Below are 12733 nucleotides of genomic sequence, written 5' to 3' on the forward strand. Positions count from 1 at the left end.
GCTTAGGGTGTTTGAATATGAAAATTGTTATGATTTGCTAAGTTCTGTGCTCAGGACTGGGCAGTTTTGTATATTTATGTTCTACATCAGTACATCAAGTGAAAGGCTATGCTGATTTACAATTGTGTTTATAGACATATATGTATGTCTAAAATGTTAAAAAAAATCACATTGCAAATACCACAGGGTTGTTTTTATATCATTTTCTGAGGTTATTCATGATATGTAAATTGTGGCTAATTTGTATTCTAGTTAGCACTTGTTATTAATTTTCTAGCTTTAATGACGCTAATAAAAAATTAAGTCTTTATTTTTGTCTCTAACTTTTTCTGTCGGAAAACTAACACAGAGAAATTTTAATAATAAAAACTAGTAGGTAACTGTGTTGCTCATCACACTTTCCAGCTGCTTAACACTGGGCCACATTTGTTTCCTGCGTTCTCTCTGTCTCTGTGCCCCTTGTCCCTTGCTCTCTGTCCTATTTACATGTCTGAACTATTTTAAAACAAAAGTTTTAGACCTTGGGTGGAGTTAAGCTCAGTAGTAAAACACAAGCTCTGTGAGTCCCTGGGTTTGATCCCTAGCAAACACACACACACACACACACACACACACACACACACACACACACACACACACACTGTGTAAACAGACAGAGGATGTGTGAGACAGTGTGCTAATTGATTAGGTATTGCATTAATTGAGGGCAAACAGGATTCTTTTACACCACCCTAATACCTGACTCAAACATTTTCAAATCAATAATCTCATAGTAGAATGTAACTATAACAAGCCTGTATTTGTTTTTGTAATTTCTTCAAACATGGCTTTTTTTTTAATTGACAGAAATAAAATACAAGATTCAATAAAGTTCATTCACTTGTTGCATTGATTTTCTTGTTTCTTCAGAGTTTTCCCCCCTAAAATGTTGCCCCCCCCACTAACCCCACCCTGCTTTTTTCCCTAATATTGAGAAATTTTAAGTCTAGGTTACTGGCAAACCTTCTGTTTGTTTTTAGATGTGCATAATTAGGTTCGATTTTACAGGCTCATTTCACAAAATCATTAAAGGTTTTCAGTAGCACGTGTATCAACAACTGAAACAAATTCTCATTTGGGGCTATTAGTTAGTCAGACTAGATACTGGAGCTCCAGCCAGGCGCCAGATGTTTTTGTTGAGGAGAAAACATAAAGAGAATTAAGAGCTTTTTAAATCTTACACTTTCACTTTGGTCTTGTAAGAAATAATTGTGACATTTCATGCTCGGAAATGTGTCACAGGAGCCTTCCTTCTTATCGACACCACGTACAGCGGAAGGGACCTGCTTACGTATCTCCAGTGTAAAGGACCTGAGAACTCAGGGAGAGCCTGGGAGGATATTTTGAAGTTTGAAATGATCCCTATATAAATAGAACGGGTCAGCATAACTTTGGGATAAAATTAGCCGGCAGTTTGTGGGCTCCTCAGCCCTGCCTGTGTGCTGGGTGCTGCTCTCCTGATAAATCACTGCCCAGCTCTCACAGGGCTCCGAGGAGGATGGACGGCATCACTGCCCCTGTCTGCAAAGCTGGAGCTGCCAAGTTTGTTAAGAGAGATTTCCTGGAGGCTCTAAAAACAAATGACTTTGAAAAACTGAAGGATATTTTAATGGAGAGGCGAATAGATGTGGATACAGTGTTCGAAGTTGAAGATGAAAACATGATTTTGGCATCTTACAAACAAGGTAAAAGAATTGTAGAGGTGTAACTGTGAAATTGATATAAAATGGATTTTTGTAGGTCAGTGGGTCAGCTTTTGTCTTTAAAGCAGTCGTTCTTATTGTTTACGTGTTTGTTTAGACAGTAATTCTTATTTTTAAAAACCTTTCCTTCCTTTTAAAATCAGAGTGCATTTGGGCTGCTTTTCATAGATGCATACCGATTTTGGTCTGTGTGTTTCTCTTTATTGCTCTTTTCCATTCTTATGCCTGGAATTTGGGGTCCTGGGTAGTTGTATTTGTCATGCACGGTGTGTGTGGGACTTCCCTTGTGACTGTGGTGGTATAGAATAAAGAAAGCCTCTCTCGGCTTTGCTTAAAGACTGCTGCGATCTACGTGTGACTGTGTGGCTGTCGGGGTCAGGCTGCTGATTCTCTCCTAACAGCCACTTACAGATATATCATCTCTATGTCTGTGTGGATGAAAAAGGGGACTTTTTTTTCCATTTAGAGAGCTAATGAGTGGAGGAAGATGTGCCAGAGGCACTTTCATGGTCTGCGTCAGTTTAATGGGTTTCAGTGCAGGAACAAAAGCTAAACTCTAAATACCACGAAGTTAACTTCTATTTTTCTTTTCAGTTCGGCTATAATAATAGAGCAAATAAAAAAATTGAAAAATTAAAATTCAGAATCTCTGCTTTGCCTCCCAAAATATAGGAAAACAAAAATTACAACAAAATTATTTTAGTTCTTTTCCCCCCTGGAATTCCTATTCAATAAATCAGAACTAGATTAACACACTCATTCTGATTTCTCAAATCAACTAGCTAATGGGGAAACTTAAATTCTTAGACCCTTTGGCATGTATATTGCAAAGAAAGATTGTTTACCTTCAGTGCTGCCTAGAGAAAATATGTGGGAAAGTCTTGGGAATGGGGTGGAGGGAAAACTGTGTTTATGTTCAAATATAAATCTGTTTTTTATTTATACAAAATCATTAGTGTCACCAGTTTCCAGATGCAAATGCAAATAGGATTTATTTCTACCTAATTTTCTGTCATTTCTGAAATAAGTCTAGATTGGTTGAGGCCGGTTGCTGTGCTTTTTGATTTGTGTTTTTGTGATAAATTGCTTTTTTTGTATGAAAAAAAAATGCAGTTTTATTTCTTTCTTTCTACGAAGTTGAAGAGATTCTGTCAAAGGACAAATTATATGCTATATAATTAGGTGGCTTGCACCTTTTAACTTTGTTTCGTGGTTTGACCTGCATGCTGAGTGTATTTTAAAGAAACTTCTATTTGTGCCATATACAACAGGGCTCAGATTTAAGCCAGTAGCTAATCTATTGGATATTGAGTAGCAAATACCACGTTTTCTTATCTCCCAGGCAGGTAAACCCTGCAGACCAGGCTCAGAATTTCAGAGACAGGGAATTTAGAGGTATGGGCTCCTCTAGGTATCATAATCCCCAAATGTGAAGAAACTGTGTTTTAAATACTTCTTGTCAAAATAATCCCTGTGGAACCAATTTTTTATTTATGCTGATGATTGTTTTACTAGGATTCAGGCCCTGAGGTGTGGCTTTGGATTAGAGGCAGACATTTAAACTGTCTCCAAAAGAAAGAAAAGAGGCCTAGTCTTATGTAGATGTCCATCTAGAAATAACAGGGCTTGGGTTTATGTCTTCAGGGCTGTCCAGGAAGTCAGTGTGTATGTGTGTACAGAGTATGCATAGAAATAACTTTTCTCTCCATTTACCATGAAAATGTAGTTGTGAGCCTGGGGGAAAAGTCCCACTTTCTCTAAAGTTACTTGAAACTTCTTTCCTAAGTGCTTCCAGGGTTCATACCAGGTCTTTCACTGCTAAGGAAATGGAGCGGTGACTAGAACCCTCGCCTCTGGCCCAGTAAAGTAGATCTAAGTGGTGATATCAATGCCTCCCCTCACAAAGAAATTCTCAGAACAGTGTGGGACTCAGCACTCTATGACTGGGTAGCTAACTAATTAGTCAGCCCCTTCTGGAGTTTTCTAAGGGACTGAGCAGCCTCTGTGTGGCCTTGAAGGACATGTGGCTGGATTACTGCTTCTGAGACTTTGTTGTTGTTGTTGTTATTATTATTATTATTATTATTATTATGATGATGATGATGATGATGTAAAAGCAGACTTTTGGGATTGTTGAAAGACTACATGTTACTCTTTAATTTTTTTTTTAAAAGTACACGGAAAGGTTGTACTCCTAAAACTGAACAAGGAAAGTTCACAAAACACTCCGGGGCAGTTTGATTCACTTTTATAAAAGAAGCGAAGAAACTTCATCATTCACATCTACTCCCAGAAAGGGGACATATCTGTCTAATCTCAAAGAGTGGGTGTCTTCTGCTCAGTTTGCGTTGATAAATGAAACAAAGTATCCTGTCAGCAACAGTTAATGGCCACCTTGAAACTTTCCTGCATAACTGATAATGTCTGTATTCAACAGTTGATTATCCTGGTAGGGCTAGCTGGTTTGAAATCCACCCTTAACCAATCTTAGTTTCCTTTAAAACACCCTACCTTGTTTTCCACAGGATTTCAAATTGTTACTAAATACACCCTGTCCCAGTTAATGTCGAGATTGGTGTGTAACCCTTGCAAAGGTAACATCAACTCAGAGAATAAATATCCAGGGAGCTCTAATCTAAAAACTCAAGTGTACCAGTAATTTAGAGATGACACCCTCTGTCCCCACTAAGCTAGTGTGCATTCTGTGAGAAGTATAGAGCAGAGATAGCGGGTTAGATGTCTCTTTCCTTTTCTCCTTGTGGATCCTTCTTATTAAGAAACTTCCACCAGCAAAGGCAACTGCTTAAAGCAGGCTCTACAGTAGTCCTCAGTATGCGCCAGGGGTTTACCAGCACTTAACATTAATTCTTAAAGCTAACGCGCGCGCGTGCGCTCTCTCCCCCACACCCTGTTATTTTTAGCTCTATCATGAAATCTTCAGATAAAATCCCAATCGAATTTGTTACTAAATACACCCTGTGCCAGCAAATGTCTAGATCCACATGTGAGTATTGCAAAGGTAGCCCAGAACTCCACTGGCAAAGAAATCAACTTAGAAAATAAATATCCCCGGAATCTCTAATCTAATCAAGTGCACCAGTTCACTAATTTTAATTTAAAATCCACTATTTTAAAAGTCTACTCTTCTCACTTTGTAAAGCTAGCTAATAATCAAAGCATGCTGGTCTATATTTGCGATAACTCCCAGGGAATAACGGGCAGAGATGGGGGTGGGGTGGGAGGGGAAGGACATGTTAAAACATAGAAATACAAGCAAAGCACAATCTACTGGACAATCACTTTATTTTTATCTTAAGCTAGTGAAGCCACAACCTGCCGTTGCTCAGAAGACAACTTGTCTGAGCTGGTTGTCCTCTTTTACTGTGTGTCGCGGGACTCAAGCTTGATAGCAAACACCAACTCGCCATCTCGACAACCCGGATAATTGCTTTAAAAAAAAAATCACAGCGACACAAAGAAATCGTGAATACCCAAGTGAATTTTTAAACTACCAGATGCAACTAATAGTTGAATGGTTAAAGGGAAGTTGTGACAGTTTATTCTGGGACAAGTGGGAAATATTTAGGGTAAAGTCAAAGGTAGGGGAAGTCTCTGAGGTGCCCCACTCTACTGGTTCTCCCTGGAAGCCTCTGTTCTGGAACCATGGGTGGCTGGCTGTCTTCAAGGCTGTTTTCTGGGGTCTTTTCCCAGCTAGATGCTTTAGTTCTCCCGCAGATTGTGAGCTTTGGCTCCCTAATGAGACAAGTGGAACATCAGACCTATCTGTGGTATGAAAATCTCTAGTCAGCGAGGTTAATGAACACCCTTTATTAATCAGTGCAATGCACTTTAAGTACTTCATTTATGGCCCACAGCTTCTTCTGGTCCCTTGCATGGTAGTCATAGTTTTAATTAAAATAATCAATGAATAATTTCACTTGAAGACTTTCTGGCCAATACTCTATCTACCTTCCTAAGGAGCAGCTGATGCCCAAACATCACGGACGCTTTTTATGCCTAACAAATGGTCTCGTTCTCACTTATTTTTCTTCTTTTTTAAAAATTTTTTTCTTCCTTTTTTCCTTTTAATTACTGGTTGGGGACAGGGGTGGGGTGGGGTGGGGTGGGGTGGGGTGGGGACTTCCCCTTTTCTGGTTGCTGGAAAAGTTTCTCACCTTTTAAAACTTTGCCTTTCACGCTCCTGTCCTCTAGGAAGCCTCTGAGAATTATCCTCCGAATTTTAGCTATTAAAATAGTAGCCTAGAATTGTGCTTGAGTCTATAATCTTTCAGGGCTGTGTAAACACAGGGACATGGTCCCAGCAACTGTCTGCTAATCCAGCCAGAGCAGCGTGTGCAAACTTTGGCGGCAGCCAGAGGCTTCTCCCGGTGTGGGGCTGGTTTTTCCTTTGATAACATTAGCTCTAATAACTGCTGGCGACCCTGGGTTTAGTTCCGTTTAGCTTTAGTTTAACCAGAGATGTGTATCTTTTCCAAGGCCTGGAGTAGAACCAATGCCCCCTTTCAGGAATGGGCTGCAACCCTTCCCTCCTCCTCACACTCCTTGAGTGAGGGGGCTTTCTGCGGAGCCTCGCAGGTTTGTGACGTCAGCCTCAGATTTATATGAAACACAAGCAAGTGTACACGTCGGGGGGATACACATAGCTCTGCATAGTTTTCGTAAGGCTAAAACTTATAAAGTTTCTTTAGAACTTTTAGTTGTGTGTGGTGAACTGCAGATCAGAAGTAGCTTCTAACAGATTTGGGGGAGATTGGAATTTGAGAATTAAAAAATGTTTTGCTTTTACTTTTAAAGTTTTTCATTCTTATAGGTACATATGATACACTGAAGCATAGCCCCCTCTGTCCGTACCTCATTCTCCCTATCTTCTCTCATCCCTCTTCTCTTCCCATTAATCTCTTGTTCCCTTGAGAATTTCATTTCTACTTCATTTAGTACACACACACACACACACACACACACACACACACACACACACACACACACTACATGGCTTCTAGGTATTGTAAAAGACAGAGAGACATATCACCTTTCTGTGGCTAACTTACTGTGATCATTTCCAGTCACATCTATTTCCTAAAAAACGATAACAACTTTATTCCCTTTTAAGGCTGAAAGAAAGTTCCATGGTAACTAAAAAAAAATTACCATATTTTTTCTCACCTATACTGCTTGGGGCACAAGTCAACATATCACAGAGACACGTGCACAGCCATGCTCGTGCATAACTCAGCCTTAGCCCGGCATGCTATCGATGAGTTACGGAGCCAATGCAGGTGTCAAACCACAAACTTAGAGAGTGTGCCCTCTGCCACTGCTAGTGTTCATATGAACATGGTTGTGCCCGATGATTTTAGTTTGACCCACACTAATTATCCCTCACGGAGGCTCTACAAATACAATGTGATACCCTCTAGGTGAACAGCGTGAACAGATTATATATCACAGTGGGAAGGAGGGCAGCAAGGACCGGGAATGCTACAGATCCCTGCGGACATGGCTTGAACTGGGGGATTGAGATCGGGGTTTGTGCATAGGGAAGAGCCTTGTTCCTGTCTCAGCCTCTTTTCTATTGAGCCCATTGCTGAAGCCCTATGCAGTTGCAGGCACATATTTTCAATAAGTTGCAACATGACAGTATCTGGGGAGTGATCGTGACAAAGATCACACAGAATCTTTGCCACTGATAAGCAGGCGAAGGACACTTTGATTTTCATGTTCAGAACCAGCTCCCTTCTACACAGATAGGGAAACCTGGGGTGATCTGGGTGTACCGGAACATGAGTATTGCCCCACTACCAGAGAAACTGAGGCAGGAGGATTGCTGTGAGTTCAAGGCTCATCTGGGCTACACAGAGAGACTTTGCTTCAAAGAGCTAGATTAGAAAAAGAGAAATTGAACATTTCAAGCAGTGACGATGATTTGTCTAAGATCTCAATTCTACAAATCGCTCTCTTTACTAATTTGTGCCTAGTCAATGGGTAAAACTATAAAGGAACAGGAATCTAGGAGCAGTAGAGACTGTTTGAGTTGTGAAAAAGCCTGACCCGTGTCAGTCCTGAGAAAAAGGCTCTGGGAGAGTCATTGGCTGCCAGAAACAAACTCCTGATCCATTGTTAATTCAATCTTGTAATTGTGACCAAAGTAAAACACCTTGTCAAAATCCTCACAAAGCAGGGAGGAGCTCTCGACCGAAAGTAAAGCCCTCTTCCTTTCTGTCTTCAGGCTACTGGTTGCCCAGTTATAAGCTGAAGTCTTCCTGGGCAACCGGCCTCCACCTCTCGGTTTTGCTTGGTCATGTGGAGTGCCTGATGGTGCTGCTGGACCACAACGCGACCATCAACTGTCGGCCCAACGGGAAGACCCCTCTGCATGTGGCCTGTGAAATAGCCAACCTGGAGTGCGTGAAGATTCTCTGTGACCGTGGCGCGAAGCTCAACTGCTACTCCCTGAGTGGACACACTGCTTTGCACTTCTGTACCACAAAGAGCTCCATCCTCTGTGCCAAGCAGTTGGTGTCAAGAGGTAAGACTTGATGGGTGGCTGATGTTGGGTTTATGCACACATGGTATATGTGGGCGTATACACACATGGTATATGTGGGCGTATACACACATGGTATATGTGGGCGTATATACATATGGTATATGTGGACGTATACACACATGGTATATGTGGGTGTATACACACATGGTATATGTGGGTGTATACACACATGGTTTGTTGGTGTGTTTATACACACATAATTTGGGGACTTCGTCCTCCTGCCTTGCCTCAGGTGATGTGATTTGCATGTCAGCATCTTCAACCTGATACTATGGAAATCAGCATATACATGAGTATTTACATTTATTTGTTGGTTTTATAGTGTGTGTGTTTCCAATGGAGGTCATTCACACTGAAATCTTAATATTCAAGTGTAAGAAATGTATTAATTCTTACAGTTACTTAACCTATTTATTTAACCCTTATTATGCATCAAGTAATGTAACAAGCAGTTCCCACTTTCAACTCATATGTATTTATAGATGTACACATGAATATACGTATATACATACATATTCCAGTAGAGGAGGATATTAACAAAAGAGTCACAAAATAAATTTTAATTATAAAAGTGAGGAAGTGTTATCAAGGAGAAAATATCATCTACATTAAGAGCAAACTATTACAAAATGTTAAAGACTTTTCAGGGTCCATTAGATGTTTTACTTGCCAAATAGTATTTTGTGTAGATGTACCATGTGATTCACACAGGCCTCGGTCAAGAACTTGTCAAGTTTGGAGAACCGTGAATGTAAGTACTTGCGTGTAGGCTCCTGTAGCAGGACGTGGTTTTATTTTCTTGTAATACATATCTAGAGGCGAGAAGATGGATGGTTCGCTTATAAGACTGACATCCTACTTCCCAGATTGGCAGGATGGCTTCGTAAATTCCACCAGCAATGTGCGAAAACTCCAGTTCCTTGCTATTCGTGCCAAAGTTGATAAAGCAAAATATTTTACCCCATCTTAAAGTACGTGTATTTTACTTGAAGGGTAAAGAGTGCAACTCCCCCCATGAGTGTGTAGCAGTGTCTCACTGTCGCTTCAGGGTGGCGTCCCTTCTGGGTGCTGTGAATGTCATCATATAAAATTTGACAGATGAATTTCCACTTGGAGAAATATCTGTTTATGATTTTTTTTTGCTCATTTTGCATGAATGAGCTGCTGGCTGCTTGGCTTTCTGGATACAAGATGAGCACCTTGCCTTTACAGGATCCATAGTTTGTATGTAATCATCTCTCTCTCTCTCTCTCTCTCTCTCTCTCTCTCTCTCTCTCTCTCATTTCCTCTATTTCCCTACTTATTTCCTTCTCTTTCCTACTTTTTTTCCCTTAATTTCTTAATTTCTCTATTTGTTTCTATTTGTTTCTAGCCAATGCAGTCCTGGAATTTAAGAGTTCTAGCACTTGGGAGACTGAGACAGGAAGATGACAGGTTTCAGACCTGTTCAGGCTATAAAATCAGTGAGATATCTACAAAACAAAAAAAGTAATAACAAGTAAAAAAGAATGAATCTAGACAAAGTCAGGATGAATGCTAACACTTAGGCATCCGACGTGTATGGAGAACAGAAGAGACTGAGGGAGAAGCTGGTCCTGAGCCTGCTTTTGGTAACTCAGGGCTAAGAAAGAGGGGTGCTCAAGCTACAGGGAAAGCTGTCAAGATTAAACGAGATAGTCCTTAAATCCGGTGAAAGGTTAATACCAATGAAACAAAACAACAGAACTAAACAAAACAAAAACCGGTTTGATGACCTACTGTGGAAGCCAGATTAGGCTGGGGAGGGTGTAAATGGATGTTTTGAAGAGAATGTGCTAAGAACTGCTGAAAGCTGTCTGCCCTGAGAAACAATGCAAGAATAGCATGATTGGGATGGGTGGGGCAGCCTGCAGGGATAAAGGTGACTGCAAGGAGGCCAAGGGGAAATTGCAGACAATGGGCACCAGAGTTATTTTAGTAATCTTTCAAGGATCCAGGTTTCCAAGGTTGAGATGGGATGAAGTCTGTAGATGACAAGACACTATCTCCATTTATAATAAGTGTGCCCTATAAGATGATTTCCAACGCCAGAGTAGATTTGGTGATGGTAATGTGAGGCCATTCGAACCTGAGGAATTCCCTCTCAAAGCCTTTGGCAGCTAAAATGAGAGAGATCATGAAAGGTTGATATTTCCATGAGAGTAGGGAAGAGAGCAAAAATAACTGAGTCAAGACGTGTAGCAGGACTACGGAGTCCTAAAGACGCCCCTGACACCGTGAAATGTGGGGATGAAGGTGGCTGTCACAGTGGCTGATCCCTGAGGAGGGGGGAGGGGAAGGATGGGGGAGGGGAGAAGAAAAAGAGACAGACAGGGAGGGAAGAGGGGGGTTAGACTGAAAGTGAGACACACACACACAAACACACTCACAGAGAGACAGAGACAGACAGAGACAGAGACAGACAGAGACAGACAGACAGACAGACAGAAAAAGACAGAGAGACATAGAGAGTCAGAGAAAGACAGAGGGAAAGACAGAGAGACATATGGAGGGAGACAGAGAGACAGAGAAAGACAGAGACATAGAGACAGACAGAGACAGAGAGACATATGGAAAGAGACAGAAAGAGACAGACAGAAAAAGACATAGACAGAGACAAAGACAGAGACATAGAGACAGAGAGAGACAGAGAAACAGAGAAAGACAGAGACATAGAGACAGACAGAGACAGAGAGACATATGGAAAGAGACAGAAAGAGAGACAGACAGACAGAAAAAGACATAGACAGAGACAAAGACAGAGACATAGAGACAGAGAGAGACAGAGACAGAAGGAGACAGACAGACAGAGAAACAGAGAAAGACAGAGACAGAGAGACAGAGACAGATGGAGACAGAGAGATGGAGGAAGAAAGGGAAAGACAGAGAGGCAGAAAGAAACAGAGAGAGACAGGGAAATACAGAGAGAGAGAGAGAGAGAGAGAGAGAGAGAGAGAGAGAGAGAGAGAGAGAGAGACAGGGAGACACAGGGAGACAGAGAGAGACAGAGACAGAAAGAGAGACAGAGAGACAGAGAGGCACAGGGGGAGAGAGACAAGGGGGCAAATGGGTAGTGTTACCAGCTCGCTTAGCTCCTATGCTCTGGACACCCCCACATTTTATATTTACTTCCTTCTTCATCTTAGATTAAGTTTAGATTTTGTTCATATTTAAGTAGTTTAAACTTCAGATTTTGTATCATAAGAAATGACAGATCTGTCAGCAGGGACAGTAGGTTGAGGAGGACACCCTGGAACCCACACGCTGTGTCTAACTGTCCTCACACACTCCTTTGCTATTTTTAAACCTTTAGAATTCCATACATGTATACAATGAAATATGACAATTCTACCATCGTATTTTCCTCTTCTACCCCACCCCCATTACTCCAGCTCCATCCCCTCCTTTATGTCCTTCCCCCACCGCTTCTTTTTAAAATAATTCTCTAAGTTCACATAGAGCTTCCCATATCCGTGTGGGTGTGGCGCCATCTACTGGAGCATGGGCTTCCTAGCAGGCCCTGCACTGCCAAGAAGACTGATCCTTCAACCGCAGGTGGCTGCCTCAGCACCAGAGGCTTCCGGAATCTCACACTCTTAAGTTGGTACACACTCGGGACAATCTCGACTACACACACAAACTTTAACTCGGCAATCCCGTTTCTGGGATTGGAGATTCATTTTGGACAGGAAGACGTTTGATCCAGAGGTTTAATTTATTCCCAGGCCCAAATTCAAGCTGTAACTGCTCCTTCCAAACAAGGCTATTTGGAGAGTTGGAGACAACAGAAAAAGCAAGATGAACACGTACAGATGAGATCAGGACTGGGCAAGACAGCTTCCTGTGGGTCTCCAGAACAATCTGTCAATCACACAGTTTGTAAACTGTATGCCTAAACTTCCACACTTTACATATACATATCCACATATGCATATATACGGTATATGTATATATGTATATTGTGTGCACATATATAAATATATATATTTATTAAATGTTAGCACATATCTGATTTACTTTCACTGCCATAGAATTATGTATATTACTGAAAAATTTAGAAATACTTGTCTTCTTAATAGAATATTTTGTTATGCTGTATACATATCCCCCCCCCCCCCCCCCCGGCACAAATTAAATGATGTAAAAGAGTGTTCATTTATATGGACAGCTTTAATTAATTAATTTATTTATATAGGGACGCACATTGTAGCTCTGGTTGGTCTGGTACTCAGCCTAAGGGAGCCTTAATTTGTAGGAATCTTCTTGTCTTAGCTTCTTGAGTGCTGGGGCTACAGGAAAAAATATTGGATTTGGCTAATGCTTAAAACTTTTTTTTTAAAATAGCCTTTTATACAAAGGCACGAACAGTATAGATCTAGATTTTAATTATGTAATATGTAATTAT

The 12733-nt window shown here is 41.0% G+C and overlaps 1 protein-coding gene across 1 annotated transcript in view; it reads left to right on the forward strand.

Moving 5' to 3' along the window:
* The first annotated feature begins 1537 nt into the window (after window positions 1-1537).
* Asb4 (ankyrin repeat and SOCS box containing 4) overlaps window positions 1538-12733 on the forward strand; it is a 39057-nt gene continuing 27861 nt past the window's right edge. The window contains exons 1-2 of the mRNA XM_052172423.1: window positions 1538-1724; window positions 7990-8289. Of these exons, the coding sequence (XP_052028383.1) occupies window positions 1538-1724; window positions 7990-8289 (487 nt within the window). The remainder of the gene's footprint in view (window positions 1725-7989; window positions 8290-12733) is intronic.

This window comes from Apodemus sylvaticus, chromosome 2, assembly GCF_947179515.1.
Source record: "Apodemus sylvaticus chromosome 2, mApoSyl1.1, whole genome shotgun sequence".
Classification (NCBI taxonomy): Eukaryota; Metazoa; Chordata; class Mammalia; order Rodentia; family Muridae; genus Apodemus; species Apodemus sylvaticus.